The sequence below is a fragment of the Lepidochelys olivacea genome (assembly GCF_965140295.1).
Source record: "Lepidochelys olivacea isolate rLepOli2 genome assembly, chromosome: 1".
NCBI classification, from domain to species: domain Eukaryota; kingdom Metazoa; phylum Chordata; order Testudines; family Cheloniidae; genus Lepidochelys; species Lepidochelys olivacea.
Genome location: NC_140411.1, coordinates 28907203 through 28924194, shown reverse-complemented (window position 1 = coordinate 28924194; position 16992 = coordinate 28907203). Strand labels below are relative to the sequence as shown.

General features: G+C 38.1%; 1 protein-coding gene across 9 annotated transcripts in view; it reads right to left on the bottom strand.

The window, feature by feature from the left end:
* CEP295 (centrosomal protein 295) overlaps positions 1–16992 on the bottom strand; it is a 58061-nt gene that overhangs the window by 8858 nt on the left and 32211 nt on the right. For 6 of the 9 annotated variants that reach the window (XM_084635168.1, XM_084635164.1, XM_084635165.1 and 3 more), the window contains 11 exons: positions 15812–16946; positions 13816–13996; positions 13516–13668; positions 12141–12359; positions 10444–10553; positions 9271–9415; positions 6539–6781; positions 5352–5506; positions 4894–5059; positions 2442–3124; positions 1642–1815 (listed from right to left, as the gene is read on the bottom strand). In XM_084635168.1, the coding sequence (XP_084491294.1) occupies positions 1642–1815; positions 2442–3124; positions 4894–5059; positions 5352–5506; positions 6539–6781; positions 9271–9415; positions 10444–10553; positions 12141–12359; positions 13516–13668; positions 13816–13996; positions 15812–16946 (3364 nt within the window). Of the gene's footprint in view, positions 1–1641; positions 1816–2416; positions 3125–4893; positions 5060–5351; positions 5507–6538; positions 6782–9270; positions 9416–10443; positions 10554–12140; positions 12360–13515; positions 13669–13815; positions 13997–15811; positions 16947–16992 lie in introns of those variants that run through there. The other 3 variants (XM_084635167.1, XM_084635170.1, XM_084635169.1) reach the window with 3 other exon arrangements.

Here is a 16992-nt window from a genome sequence, read left to right as displayed (position 1 = left end):
TAAGGAGCCAACAGAAAGATCTTTCATCATTAGCACAGATACAAGAAAAACGTAGTTAGCACACAGCAGCAGGGAATCCAGACTCCTGGCACTAAAAGCCATTTTATAAAAACTTCTCTCAAAACAAAAAAAAAAAAAAAATCAGATCCTTACCCATAAAGCCGCTTTTCCCCATCAAGTTCAAACTTCTCATTTTTGCCTCAGGATCCAGTTTTGACCCCACTTACATCTGTTCACTTTTTTTCCTGTTCCATCTCTATTTCTCACACAATTCTGTCTACTTCTCCTATTCTCAGATAAATGTTACTCCCCAATGCTGCCCCAATGTTTACAACAGCCTCCAACTGTCTATTCTCAATTTCTTCCAGGGTCTAATTGCTTCTTAAAAGCTACCTTCATGCACTTGGAGCTCTTCACTGTCACTATGCCCTTTTGCAATTTAATTATTATTCATTTGAATGTGTGTGGTCATCTTCCCAAGATAGCAGCTATGTAAGCATGTTCCTTCATAACACTGGCTGGCATCAACTATATTATAGTCATCCACATAGTCTTGAGAAAAGGTATCTTTGAATAAATTACCCTGTGATCATCCACTGTCAGAATGGTTTAATCCTAACTGGCATTATCTGTAGAGTTTGGAACTGGTCAGGGACAGTTTGTGGACAACATATGAGCATCTGAATAGGGACAGAATGATCTAGGTCAAAGAGAACCACCAAGGAAATGCCTGGAAAATTGGCAGTCCTCAAATGAGGAAATAATCATTCACAACCTGATTTTAAAGTTTTATCATTAGCATCCTCATGGACCTTTCCAGAGCTATTAAAATATCCTGAGGATGGAACAGTTGATACACTAGCTTGAGTCATGCAACTCTGAGGAAAAGCTATAGTTTATCCACTGAGAAGAAAAAGGGAGGATTGGATAGAGAGAGGCCCCTAAACACTGTCTGAATTTCAGTTCCAGAAGTCTCATTAAAAGTCTACTACAAAATACCCCGAGGCAAGTTTCTTACATTAGAATAAGGAAGCATGCAGTCAGAACTTAAATAGCATACTCACACCCACTGACTTAGTCATTCAGTACCCTAGGGGTTTGGGGACATCATTCATTTAATTTGAGCAAAAAAGACAAAAGGATACTATAATAAAAAAAACTAGTGCAGTAATGCAATGAGCCCATCCTCTTCTGTCTATTCTGAGAACTGCAGATGGCTCTGAAGTGTGCCTCTATGCAATACCTGGATGCCCTTTCTCTAGTAAGGTAATAGGACTTTTGCCTTTCCCACTGAGTCTTCCAGGAATGGGTTATTGTTCTGCCTTAACAACGGGGGACATTTTTGTTCCTCTGACAGTGTGAACTTTGGAGTACTCCATCTCAACTAAGCTGCTGGGGTAAGGCAAAGGACTAAATGAAGGAAGCAGGATGGATTTCAGTTCTCTGCATCAGCCCAACCTACCAGACATGGCACCATCACCAAATGGCGCAAAAATCTGCAAATCTGGAGAACCCAAAACATGCTAATGATTTACAATATTGTATTACATGTTTTAAAATTAAGAAGTTTCTTCTTCCTCCTACTAAAGCAAAAAATCTGCAGAACCAGGTTCAAAATGATGAGAGATAATCAAGATTTACCTCAGAACAACTTTTAAGTTCAGACTGACTAGCATATGCCAGGCTATCAAACTTATTTTTTCTTTTTTTCTCTTGGCTAATGTGTTCAGAGTCTGATTCTGCAACACTGATGTCATTTGAGCTTATCAGAGTCAGTTCAGGTTCTTCCATAATACCATGCCCTGACTCGGTCTCCTAGAAAATAGAGAAGACAACATCAAGGTAAAAATCAATATTTCTAGCAACAGCAACATTTGTTAGCCTGTTACAAAGGAAAGAATTATTCAACATACAGATAAAAAGAAAACGTGCCCCAGGCAGTGAAAGAAATACCTCAGGCAAAGTGCTCTTCCCACATTTATTGATGTACTCAGAACGCCTCCAAAGGAGCTCAGTCCAACCTAAATATTTTATTTGCCATTGTACAAAACCTCCTTTCCACCCCTCCTCTAAACCGGAATTCTAGTCACAGCCTGAAAGCTAATTCTTGGCAAACAAAAGTAGCTTTTATTTGATCCTTAAGGGAACAGCATTTATAACAAAGCTTGGTTGTTTTTCTAAATTAACCATTTTAACCGTATCTTCCTTTACCATAATGGCTAGCCTTTTCTCAATTAAAATCTAGACCTAAAATGACCAGGATCAGTATAATTTCAGATTAAATTACACAAATTTTGAGAAGTCTCAAACTAAAACTGTAAAGTGAACTTTGCTAAATTTTCCAATTACAAAAGGTCTAAAATATCATGGAGCAATTGGTTGAAATCTGAATGGCATTTAACTCACTAACAATTACCTTGTGAAACCTTTATTTCACTCACCCAGACTGGCACACGGCTTTGTAAGGAATGTGACCCTGAACATATTGTGAGCACTGAATTAGAATTTTGGTTTTGGGGTATTTCTGGCAAACCATCATTTTGTTGTATAGTTGCTTGCGAAGGGCTGACGGAGATTTCTGAGTCTATTGCTCTAGGCATTCTAGATGACATCTGTACTTCCAGAATGCTTTGTTCTTCCTCCAATATATTTGTACTGCACTGTAAATGGTCACCTTCCACAATCCTATTTGCTTCATTTCCAAGAACTGGAGTTTCAGTAAGCTCCTTGTGCTTATTCAATGTCACAACAGGTAATTCTTCAAAGCACAAGTTCTCTTTTCTCAGTTCCACAACGTCTTTTACTGAATGTTCAGTCAGGAGAGTCTCATTTTCTGTAATCTGTGTTGTAAGTAGCTGATAAAATGAACCCTGTTCTTCCAATGAACTCAGAGTTGGACTCCGCAGGTTTTCCACTGAAGACTGGAGATTAGTATTCTTTATATTTCTCGCCAGCCCCCCATATTGGTCTCCAAAAGGTGAAAAGTCGTTCTCATTCTCTGATTTTTTAATTTTAGAATTTTGTTCAAATACAATGCGAAGACCTGTTGGTGGTTCAGTTCTCTGTCTGTGCTCATTCAGGGTAGATTCCAACTGAAGAGGGTGAAAAGATTCTTCAGAACCTGCTTGAAAAGTCAGACTGTCAGAAAAGTCTAACTACATACAATGGAGTTTACAAAAAGAAGGAAGCCATGGTCTAGAAAGTAGCTATTTATGCATTTAAGAAAAGCATAGTAAAATAGGCAACAATGTTTTAAATATAGTAATTTCATTCCAGTACATAATATTCACATTTATTAAGATATTACAGTGTTTTTTATGTCAATTTGGTGAATTAGAATGAAATTCTAGATAGCCAAATATCCAAATCATAAAAAAACTGAGTATTAATCAGGAAAGTATCTTCATTTAAAAATGTTATTTTACATAAAATAATTTTGGTTTCTTTTAAACACGATCTCTAATAGATTTATATTTCTTGACATAGTAACTTGTCTTTTTCTTTAATGTTTAGGACCACATTCTCTGCTGGTGTAAGCTGGCACAACTACACTGAAGTCAATAGAGCTGCACCAATTTATACCAAGCAGAGAATTTGGCCCTTGGAAGCCACTCTCAATTAGAAAGCCGTAGCATTTCAGGCCTCTCTGACAGTGTCTCTAAAGGAAGCAAAAGAGAAAAAAAATCATTACTGGTACTGTATACAGTAACAGTAGAAAAAAGCACCCAAATCAGAACACAGCCTGTTCTTTCTTATGAAGGCCAATTACAGCAGATGGTTATTCTCACTTGGATTTCCCTTAAGATCTACACATACAAAACCAGTTATACTTAGGAGTCACTTAGATATTACAGCAATGGGATTATATCTATCTAATAAGAGGTTTTGATTCTATTTTTTTTTTAACTGAGAATATTTGGAAGTTAGCAGATAAGCATTCTTTCAAATATACATGTCTCTAAACATGGTGATAAGATACCATTGATAAGCAGGCTCATGTCACACACACACAAATAGACTTTGTGATATGCAGACAACTTTCAAAATATTTCTGTATGGCCAAATCCTGCAAGCCTTAACACAAGCAAAACATCTGTAGTTTTACTTGAGTAAGGGGTCATCCCATGGTGAACAGCAGCAGCAAAAAAATTAAAGTCCACAGGAACAACTCATACTTTGAGATTAGTCATTGCTTTAAAAAAACTTCAGATGACAGACCTAAAATTTGATCTACCTTAAAAGTGCTCATAGTAATGCATGTCACAATTTTATTTGTTGTATTTTCAGTACATGAAATAATCGGTTTTGGAGAGAGGGAATTTACAAGGATTCAGAAAATAATGATTTAAGCTAAAATTACAAATTTAAATTCTACCCTTAAGTAACTATTATGTCTAGATATTGAGCATCATGCATTCCGCATTTGGATCTCTTCAATACCCAGAGACAGCAAGGTGAGTTACACAGAATGTGTGCCCACACCTTTAAAAAGTGAACAGTGTATTTTTTCCTTTTGTTTGAGAGCACTGTATCAGTAAATAAGCAGTATCTATACATTACAGAGTGGCCTGAATATAAAAATTACATATGCTCTCAAAGGAAACATGTACCAAAGTCAACAGTCAATTTTAATAATTGGGAAGGCAAACAACTGGATTGCGTAATTCCTGGGAATATCACCCAACAGCAGAAAAACTAAGGAACCAGGTCTGTGGACACAGTCTTGTTAAACAGCAACGGGGGCACAGAGTAAGAGCTAAGCTATGACATTGCAGAGAAGACAGTGTATACAACAAACAGCTAGCAGTGTCACACTAACTTCAAGAGAACACAATTGCAGGGGACCAAACAACTATAAATGTCCACGTTTAGACATTAAAAACAGATCCATACCCAGAGTAACAGTTTCCTTAATCGACTCCTCTGCTTGTGATGTAGTATTGTTTAGCTTCTTTGTATTAAGGAAAGAATGAAGATTGTAACTTCTCACTTTCAAGCTAGAGGTTGTGGCTTCAGGAAATACAGATGTGTCTTGACTTTGGATTGAGAAAGCTAAACTCTAGTGGCAGAAGAATCATGGCAAAGAATTTAGTTATTGATCATGGTTAAATATTCTCAGAAATATAATACAAGAGAAAAACTGCAACAGTAATTTTTCTTTCAGATCCATTTCTATCACAAACAGCAAATTATTGTGAAGTGAACTACATTGTCAGTTCTAGATAAAAACACAAAGTTGCCATTATATTTTCTGTAAATGTCAAAAGATTAAGTTTCTAATCACACAACACTGTAACCTTATATAAATTGCATGCCAAAGCATTCCCTTATTTCAAAACTGTGTGTAATACCTTGTTGAAATCCTTGCTGTCTTCAGAAATCCTATGTTGAGAAAGAGATGACGAGATATCAAAGTCAGGACTTGGTTCCAAAGGCTGAAAAGGTGGACGTTGAAAGTTAGGGAAATTTCTTTCTATATCAGAAAAATCGAGTCCAACTGCTGGAGCTTTAAAAAAAAAAAGTGGAAAATTTATTTTTAAAAAATGAAAACCTGGCACCTACACCTCAGGTGCTATAAATGTAATGCATAAGATTTAAAAAGTTTATGAATAGTTTTGCAAGTATTTTGTGTTAAAACAGGCTATTTACATCACTGTCTCTCTGAAGTGATGCATGTGTATACACTACCAATACAGGTTGTGCTGAGTCAATTCAAAGTAAAAACTAAGATTGTTTTAAAGTATTCTGGGACAGTGACAAACTAAAATGCTGAAGCTAAACACTAAGTAAAAAGAAAAGGAGTACTTGTGGCACGTAAGAGACCAACCAATTTATCTGAGCATAAGCTTTCGTGAGCTACAGCTCACTTCATCGGATGCATGTAGTGGAAAATACATGTAGCTCACGAAAGGTTATGCTCAAATAAATCTGTTAGTCTCTAAGGTGCCACAAGTACTCCTTTTCCTTTTGCGGATACAGACTAACATGGTTGCTACTCTGAAACCTGTCAATAAACACTAAGTAGTAATTCATGATCATACTCTCATACTTTCATGCATAGTCTTCTAATTTGAAGGCATAGAGTATTAACAAAAACTTAAAAGGATATATAAATAAATGCTATATAAATTACACCTCATTTTCTTTAAAAGATTTGGTTTAAAATACTAGTATTTACTATTTACCGTTAGCTGTACATGTGTGTGTTTTCCACTACAGACGGAGATAAATCCGTGGCAAAAATATCTTGAAACCACCCAATTATCCTACCAGCTGCATATGCACAACTTCCTCTGAAGCCAGTGAAAATTGCACATATGCAACTGACTATATAATTGGGCCTCTGATCTTTTTGGCATTTGGCCACAGGGTGCAGAATATCAGCAGAACAGGGAACATCAACATGTATATTATCTAGTGATTAACAAAATGTAATTAAAGTTTGAATACAGATTAAATGCATGTTCTTGTTAAACTCCTTCTCACAGTATACTTCTAGTTCTTGTATTCAGTCTCCATATTCTAAACAGGTTATTACCATGGAAAGATGTACTGTGTTCAGGTAACCAGTTCAAATCTTTCGTATATTTGTCTATGATCTGCTGAATTTGACTTCTATTAGAGATAAAATTCTCTTCTGCAGGCAGATGAAATTCAGAAACTTCAGAAGAATTCTCTTGCCTCTGCTGAGCAGTGGTAGGTGTTAGAGATGCTAAAGAGTCCCAAGGGCTGCTTGCTGTTTCTCTCAATATCCTATCCTCTGCACTATTTGAAGATAACTCTGGAAGATAAACCATAAGTCTGACACCCAGTTTTTCAAATAAGCCCCTTAAGTGAACTTGTCCGAAAATAAACTTTTGACAGCCTTGAAACAGCGTAAACTGAAGATTTTTAAAAAATGATGGTCTTCTATCACAATTCTCTCCCATACAAAACTTAAAAGTAATTTCTATAAATCTACATTGACAATACCTAATCACATAATGCTTGATGGAGCGTAGCAACTTCAAAGGATGAAGATCTTTACCCTCTCTCTCAGGTACATATGTGGCCCTCAATGCCACAGCATCTGAGTGCCCCACAGTGTTTTAGTGTATCCTTAAACACACATTATGTAGGGCAGAGTTTGCTATTTAAAAAAATTTACATAACACGACCGGTTAAAGCGTTAAATATTTTCAGAAATCTTGAATCAGAAGACTATATTCAAAAAGAATAAAGAAAAGTTAGGTCTCATAATGCTAACTCAGTCACACCCAGGTGAATAAAGAAAAGGAGGACTTGTGGCACCTTAGAGACAAACACATTTATTTGAGCACAAGCTTTCGTGAGCTGCAGCTTACTTCATCGGATGCATTCAGTGAAAAAAAACCCATGTGAATGTTTCATGTTTACTAACCTGTCATATCTAGAATATTGAGGAAAATATCTGACTTGTATTGTTCAAAGTAACTCAAGACCATGGAATTTCTTCCCAAAATGAGATTTTCCCAGAAAATTATGAACATATAAAAATGAGGAATTAAAATACCATATCAGACCTGATAAAACCATACCTCTAAGGCTTGCTACAAAGTGTATGCTATGAAAAAACATCTGAAGTTTGTGATCACTGTTCAGACAAATTGTCAAGTAATACTGAAACTCACAGATCAGGGTCGGCAACCTTTTAGAAATGGTGTGCAGTCTTCATTTATTCACTTTAATTTAAGGTTTCGCATGCCAATAATACATTTTAACATTTTTAGACTCTATAGACTCATTTTTAGACTCTCTCTCTAAGTCTATATATTATATAACTAAACTATTGTCATATGTAAACAAGGTTTTCAAAATGTTTAAGAAGCTTCATTTAAAATTAAATTAAAATGATGATCTTACACTGCCGGCCCGCTCAGCCCGCTGCTGGCCTCAGGTTCCATTCATCTAGGCCGGCAGCGGGCTGAGCGGGGCCGGCGGCCAGGACCCCAGACCAGCAGTGGGCTGAGCAGCTCAGCCCACTGCCGCTCAGCCCGCTGCCGGTCTCGGGTCCCGGCCCTGTCCACGTAAGAGTAGGTACCTACGTTCTCCCTGGTTCTAGCCATTCTCTTCCTCTCTCTCTGCACTGAGAGGAGGATGGGAGTGCGCTGAGCACAGGGCTGGGGGTTGGGGTGCAGGGTCTGGCCAGCAGCTAGAATGAGGGAGGGGGCTCAGGGTTGGGACAGGAGGTTTGGGTGTGGAGCGCTTACCAGGGCAGCTCCCATTTGGTGTGAGGGGCGCAGGTGGGAATGTGGGGGTGTGTGCGCACACACGGACCTCCTGTTTGGTGCTCAGGGTGGGATGTGGGGGATGCAAGAGTCAGGGCATGAGGTGTGGGGGTGTGTGAGGAGGGTGCCGGAGTCAGGGCATGGGGTGTGGGGGGTGCCGGAGTTAGGGCAGGGGGCTGGGTATGTGTGGGGGGTGCCAGAGTCAGGGCAGGGGGCTGGGGGTGTGGACTGGGGTCGTGGGGGTGCTCCCAGCCCCCTGCCCTGAGTGGCTCACGGCAGGGGGCTGGAAGGGATACCCCGATTCCACCCCCTTCCCCAAGGTCGCCGGAGCAGAGAGCGCACTGCAGCTCCACTTTTCCCTCTCCCCCACCATAGCCGCAGGGACGGAGAGGAGGGGCAGGAACCCAGCACACTGGGGGAAGAAGCAGGGGGAGGGGGAAGCTTGCCTGCCCTGCAAGGAGAGATCGGGGGGGGGGGGGGGTGCGGAGAAGAGCGGGCCAGGCAGGATTTTTAATGACATGCTACTGTAGACAGCAGCGTGCCATTAAAAATCAGCTCTCGTGCCCTCTTTGGCACGCGTACTACAGGTTGCCGACCCGTCATAGACAGAGCAAAGACTTACTGTAGAAGAGCAAAGACTTACTGTATGTGCATGTATGAAATGTTAAATTCCTTTTCTGAGCAAACAATTTATAGTTTTCCTTTTTTCAGTTTTGCCAACCTGAAAACCAGAGGTACTTCAAACAGTACTTGTAACTTCAGTTGCCATTTGCCAAAACTAATGTAGTTGTAGTTAACTTGCTAATGTATTCAGCTTTCTTGAAAGTCAAATAAAGCTACAACCATAGAACATGCATTCCATTTTATCTATGCTCTATTTCAGAGGGCAACATTAACAAGGCTTAAGTAAAGTTTCACATTAATCAATCTTCTTTCAGAAGAACTCACTAATGTCAAAGTATTAGATTCATTTTCCTTTATAATATTGTAAATAAAATCCAGTTTATAAGAAAAAAACATTTACCAGTGTTAGCACGGCTTAGGTCCAACTTTTCACCGGTTAAAAAACTGCCAGTGGAAATGGTTGTTGAAGACAAATAATCACAGGCTGCCTCTCGTGCACAAGCCTGTGGAGCAAAACTGGCTGTCCATCCTTTAGAAAGTTCTACCTAGGGTCAAGAAACTATAACTATAGCATTGTCTATGAACAAGACAAATTATTTAAAATACAAACACTTAATTTTGAGCTCAGTTCAAGTGTAGGAACCTTCATTATTTGAAGACTCAGGCAAAATAAAGGTTCATCATTGCTCAGTACAAAAATTTCTCACACATGCATGCGTGCGTACACCCCCCCACACACACACCCCCCAACACACAGCACACAACCACATTCTCAGGATCCGTTATATTGCTTCCCAGAACTCTATATAGATCATACACCATGTAAACCAGGTGATCTACTGGTGCTCAGATTTGGCTATTCTCATCATAGATCCACTTCAATAATAAAAGAGCAGATCTCAGAGGAACAGAAGTGTAGTATAGGAAAGCCTCCATGTTCATTTTATAGGTGACCTGCAAAGGAAGACTGCTGGGTTTGTGCCTTTTTTGTTTCTTTATGTCATATAAATGGGGCCTGGAAAGGTTTATTTTATTTTTTAGAAATTTCGCTTTGTTTTAAATTGTAAAAATATCAGGGATACAAAGTTCTCTCCCCTGTTTTTGCTGGACAAATCCTTAGGAGATCAGAAAAGCTGGAATAAGTGCTTTCTTAGTCCTGAACTGAAAGGGACAAGATATTTGAATATTTCAAAGATTTTGCTGCTGTCTTTTTTAAAGTGTTAACAAAACAGGTTTAAATTACTTAAAAACCCTTTCATCCATTAGCTGCTCAGAAACTTGTAATATTCACACCACTTCTCCAGTAGTCTATGAAAACTTGCAGGAAATAAAGGGTAAACAAGACCTGAATTTCTACTGAAAAAAGAAGCAGAATTGCATGTGTGTTTTACACATCACAAAGCAACAAAATTATGGTATAAATAACTGCCCCCACAAAACACTTTGCAGGTCACCTTCAAATTCATATTTCAAATAAATAAAAAAGGTTTAGGATATACTAAGACAGTCAACTGAATTTAAGTAGTATAGTTATTTTAAAAGACATGCTATATTAATTTCCAGCATAACTAACCGTACTATCAGGTCTAAATGATGGCTGAGAATCTGTAATTACTCCCCTTCCAATGTCAGCAGCATAAATTGGTAAATCATGACCCATGACAACAGAATCCTTGGGGCTGGCTGTAAATCAAGAACAGGAAACAGCTAAAAGTCCAACATTACCAAATTTTGAACACTAGATGGCAACCAGACTTAATCCTGCTGCCTCAGTTCCTATATAACTTGTTGACTTCTGTTCATGTTTACCTCTTCTTTATCGACTATAAAAAAAAACTACCTGATCCATTGTGTTACCTCCAGGAACAGCAATTGCACTGGTAAATACAGAGTGCTTCTCCTTAGTTGGCTTTTCTACAATTTACAAATGCGAACGATACATTCTTTTTTGCAAAATATTATCTGAAGAACTTAATCAGTGGGGGAAGTATGCCATCAAAAGTTAGAGAAAGAAAACTGTTACCTAGAACAGTGGTTCTCAATCAGGGGTATGTGTACCCTTAGGGGTACGTAGAGGTCCATCAACTCATCTAGATATTTGTCTAGTTTCACAACAGGCTACATGAAAAGCATTAGCGAAGTCAGTATAAACTAACATTTCAATTTATTTTATAATTATATGGTAAAAATGAGAAAAGCAATTTTTCAGTAATAGTGTACTGTGACACTTTTGTATTATGTCTGATTTTGTAAGCCAGCAGTTTTTAAGTGAGGTGAAACATGGGGGTATGCAAGCCAAATTAGCCTCCTGAAAGAGGTACAGTAGTCTGGAAAGATTGAGAATTATTGACCTAGAAGGCCAAGAGCTCCCCCTTTGAGGCAAACTAGAGAATGTACTCTCAGATCTCACCTCCCAATCTCTGAAGTAGAAACACAAAGACTGGTGCAGATAAAGATTGGTGGAGTGATAAATAATGAGGACAGGGCAGTAATACAAAGTGATCTGGATCGCTTGGTAACGTGGGCCCATTTAAACAAAATGTGATTTAATACAGTCAATAATGCCTTTATGGGCAGGTATTTTGGATTAAAGTAGATAGCTAGGTAAAATGAAAATGGATCAGAAAAGGAACAATGTTCAGTTAGCAGTTTTGACTGGGATAACAACGTGGAAGTAAAATCACATCTGGAATAATGCTAGCAGGGTTGTTTGGGATTGGGGGCTGAGCAGATGAACATGGATTGGAGCTTAAGGCTGGAAAATTTAAGGTGTTTATATATAACGTCTAGTTACTATTTTAAACCAAAATACCAAAACCCACAGCTATCTATAAATTGCCTACCCCTTAACACATTCAGATATTTTTTTTTAAAAAGTGTCTTTAGTCAGTATTTGTTAAAACCAGAGTTATTCAAAGGAAAATATATGGTTGGCAGGAGTACCAAATTCAGTCCTGAAATCCAGGACCACATGGATGAAAGCATCTAAGACCACAATTACCACCCATACGATAGGTGGTTCGGTTCCTTGAGGAAGTCACCATAATATGGAGGAATAAATCTAAGGGAAACTCCCTAAAATACGATCTATAAAACTGAGTATTACATTTAAATGTATGTAGAGTCAAGCGTGCGTGCGAGAGACACACATGCACACTTCAGACCCACTGTACATCCTCTAACAAATCAGGCCAGACATAGTTAAAGAGCTGTATATTTTACAATGATAAAATAACTACATATACCTTAAAAAAAGATGGATTCTCCCACCTGGCTCATGTGAACTACTAGCATCCACCACCAGTCTTTCATGCCAAGAACTGCTTAGTTGGTTAGTGTATCTTGGGTTCTCATTAGAATCTTGTACTTTGCAGTTTCCTATGGATAAGTCTCTTTCCTCATGAACAGATTCACTGTTGCACATGCCAGACATCAGGTCTTCCACAGATGAAATGAGAGAAGCTTCTCCACCAACGGAATCTGTCTTATCTGAATTTGAAAGAATTTTTACTTACTAGAGATAAGAGGTAATGTTTCATAAAAAGACGTGCTGTGTTGAAACGCGCATTTTGAACTACAGAAATACAGTACTGAATCTGTAAAGTGTTCGATTTCAATTAAAATGTTTAGCACTTGCTAAAATGCATTTAATTTCTAGGTTTAATTTAAAGCGATACTGTGAACTTGAACTCTAGTCAATTAAAAAAATTAAAACTAATTTACTGAGTCCCTCTGCCCATTTGTGTAGTTTTAGAACCAGGTTTTCCTAGTTTTGAAAGACCTAAGCAATTAAGGAAGCTACCTGACTTTTCAGGGGATACAACAGTGAAATGGACAGTCTACAAAGTATTGTCTAATGTTCAGAGTACATAAAGAGAAATACTGTTTCCGATCATAGAAATGTAGGACTGGAAGGGACCTTTAGAGGTCATCTAGTCCAGTTCCCTACACTGAGGAAGGACTAGGTATTGTTTAGATCATCCTTGAAAGGTGTTTGTCTAACCTGCTCTTAAAAACCTCCACTGATGGAGATTTAACAACCTTCCCTAGGTAATTTGTTCCAGTGCTTAACCACCCTGACAGTTTTTCTTAATGTCTCACCCAGGGGCAGGCAATCTGCGGCACGCGAGCTGATTTTCAGTGGCACTCATACTACCCGAGTCCTGGCCACTGGTCTGGGGGGCTCTGTATTTTAATGTAATTTTAAATGAAGATTCTTAAACATTTTAAAAACCTTATTTACTTTATATAACTAAACTACTGTTGTATGTATTAAAGACTTCTAGAAAGAGACCTTCTAAAATGTATTACTGGCACGCAAAACCTTAAATTAAGAGTGAATAAATGAAGACTCGGCACACCACTTCTGAAAGGTTGCTGACCCCTGGTCTAACTTAACTGCCTTGCTGCAATTTAAGCCCATTACTTCTTATTGTGTCCTCAGTGGTTAAGGAGAACAATTTATCACCCTTTGTACAAATACAAAATAAATACCTGAACCTCAATAAAGCTACAGCTGAGACCCCTGCTTCACCCTCAACCACCTCAAAGTCTTAAAAGAAAAATGCTCATTTCTTACTTCAGGAATTATATTTCAAGCACACCAGAACATCTAGTAAGTTTTGTTGCTTTTTTTTTTTTTTACCTGTAAAAGAAACTTTGCCACTCCTTGGCGTGTCTAGCTCTGGTATTACACTTAGTTCATGTTGTTCCAAATCTAGCCCTAACTTGATTTTAGCCAGAGGCGGTTTTGAAGTTTGCCATCTCTGTTCTCTTCCCAGAATTCTTTGAGACTGCTCTGTAATATAAAAATAAATGTTCTGCAATTTACATTTTTGCAACATACTATAAGCAGTTGAAGATCCAATTTGAGGGAAGGGAAAAAAGAAAGCAATTATAATTGAAAAACTGAGCAGCAGCATTATAATATGATAAATGGCCTCACCGATTTGCTCAGCTTGACTGATGCTTTGTGAAAGCCATCTGTTTTCATCATATTTGTTCATATCACCACAATTAACTTCTTGAGATTTATTTTCTGCATCTTTGAAAAGGTAAGTCATCAGATTGAAGTGATCAGACTTCTGTGTTTCTGTCATCTCTCTGTACGTGACAGATTCTTCTGTCTTAAAAAAGGAAGTAACAGTGGCTAAGATAATTTTCACACCCATTTTACTAAACCTCTATTTTTTTCCATGTGTACCAAATACACTATACCTCAGGACTTTCCAGAAGATGGAAAGAGAAAGGTTCTAAGAGCTCAACCCAGAAAAACATCTAAGCATGTGAATACTTGTTAAAAGTTAATTACTTGTGTGTTTAAGTGTTTTGCTGAATTGCGCCAAAATAATTTGTTTCTTGCAGGATCCAGTCCTGAAATAATATTTCTATTTGCTTCTCAGTTACCAGCGATAGAGATTTTAATTCTCTGAAGACTCCACAAATGAAAGGCAGAGAACCAAAGCAGCGTGAAGTCATTTTTTATGATGCCTACTGTTCTAGACCGGTTTAAATAAAATAAGGCAAAAAAAGAGTTTCTGTATAGCCAGCTTCTATAAAGAGACTTGCTTAACTTGAAGATATTGTGGACTATATTGGATAGAGTTGAGCAAATAACGGAGTTTTTGGTTCAGTGGCTGAACCAAAATAAGTTCATTTTGAACCAAAATTGAATTATTTTGGTTTCTTGCTTAAATAAAATGGGTTGTTTCAAAATAAAATGTCAAAACAGCTCATTACACACACACACACACACACAAAGTCAAAGTGTTTCAACTTGCAAAAAAAAATGCACTCTTTTATTCCAATGAATTATTAGCTGAATTCAATTCTACCTTGAATAGTTTTAGTCACCCTGAACCATTGGTTTTCAGCAAATTTACTATCTGCTGAAAAATTTTCATCCAATTCTAATCTTAGAATGGTAACTAAAGAAATCCCTTAGGTGACTTTATGGACAAGTTTTATACTGGAAAAAATTGGCAACCTGGGAATTTTTAGTAAATGAAATTGATTCTGTAAGTTCAAACAAATTTTAATCATCAACGGTAGCTTAGTTCATAGACAATATGCTCTCTTTGTTATCACCCTCCTCCCGCCCCAACCTCCCCAAAAAAGGAAAATTCAGCAAAGAAAAAGCTTTAGAAAAGGCCCCATAGTTAGAGGGTTGGGGAGAGAGTTTTTCTTAGATTACAAGGGACAATTATGAGTGCCCCAGCCTAAACCTTAATGGATATTTGTCCGTATCGCAAATATCACACTATAGCTTTTTGCCTGGTCAGGAGAAGCTGCAAATTTAAAACAAGATTAGTTAGAATTGAGATGCAGAACAGGAAAGTTGCCTTTTGAAACAGATCAGCCTTTACAAATGTGAATTTTTAAATTCCTTTGTGAAATGAACAGGGGTTATTTTATATCGTTAAGTGATTAAAAAACAATTCAAAGCCAGAATGTTACTGCTATTCAGAAACAATTTAACAAAACAGAAGGCAATATAAGCAATTTTAAAATCAATTTTCCTGTTTGCAGGTATAAAAAGTGTAGCTCAGTTTTTTAAAACCGTTTACCTGACACAAGTGTTCATTAGATCCTTAATGTTAGAGGTATCATTTAAAGGTTGTAAAGCTGAATAATGATGCCTGCAAATATTTCAAAAACTGTAACTACTTCAATGAACATTCAGAGTTCAAGCTAAGACAAACTTAGCACAGTTCCTGTATCCTTGGACAGACGAGCCACGAGAGCCTCTCTCTAACAGAACCACTGATTACAGATCACAAAGGTCACAGATCACTAGTTTGAGTCTTAATTTCAATAAAGGAGAAACGCACATCCTCAAAGTCTGCACACTACATGGGGAACTCTGCTAATCGGCAAAGTCCACTCTGTAGCTTGGACACCTACTAGCAGACAACTCATTATACTACATTTACAAAACATACCTGTTTATTAAGAAAATCCTTCAAAGCCTCTTGTTGTCTCTGCATCTGTTCCTTCAATTTAGCCTGCTTATGTAAAAGCAATTCTTCCTGCATTCTCTGCCTAGAAAGAAGAGCTTCTCTTTGTACATCCAGTTGTTCTTGCAGTTCTTTCAAATGGTCTTGCTGAGCCTGGATGCTCTCTGAAGAAGCTAGCACTCTCTCTCTTAACTTTAGTATATTGGAATAATTTAACAAAGATGTACCTCCATTTTTGGATGTCAACGACTCCTGGATTACCCCAGTCTCAGATTCACCAGGAAATAATGAAGTAAGTCGTTGAAAAGGCTGGGGGATAGTTTGTTCAAAGGTTGTCTTTATGCTGCTCTCTGTAGGTACCTGCTGGTATTCTGAAGAAGCAAATGATGCAGCCTGAGCTATCAGAGACCCCTCTGCTGCTGGCATATCAAGAAACATAAGCGAAGGCTGTTTTTGTGCTTCCGTCTCTATTAGTAGGTTTGACATCTTCTGAGATGTTACTGATTTTTTATCAAGGTCTAGGGTTTTTGAAGGCTCAGATGACTCTTCTGTGGGAAAAGCTGAACTGTCCCGTTGTATCTGCGCTTCTGTTTGCATCATAACTGAAGCATCTTGTGAAGTCATCATGACTGACCCTCGCAGCTTCTGGGATTCTGACAACTCTCTGACCTGATGATCAGAAGGATCCAACATTTCCATCTGTTCTTGTGAAGGGTAATTCTGTTGTGGCAAATGAAACTGCCTTTGCTCCAACTGCAAGGCCTCTATAGATTGTATCTGTCTACCAGAGCCCATGTTATGCCTTTGCTCGTCATCTCTCTGTTCAAATGACTTTTCCAACACAAAAGGTGTTCTTGAATGTGTGGTTAATGGCGGAACATATTCTTGTACATGAACTTGCACAGATGACTGGTTAGCTGATGGATGATCTCTATGAAGCACTGCCGGACCACGCATTTGTAAAACTGATTCACAGGTAGTTGGTTTTAAGTTAATAAATCTTGACTGCAACGTAACCGCAGAGCCTAATGGCATAGAAATAGATGGATATCTTTGCTTCAGCTTATTCTGATATTCCTGCAACTGTTTTCTGGCTTCTTCAACTGACTGTTTGTGCAATCTAAACAGAACAAAAACATTTCTTTCCTGTGTAGCATGAATACATT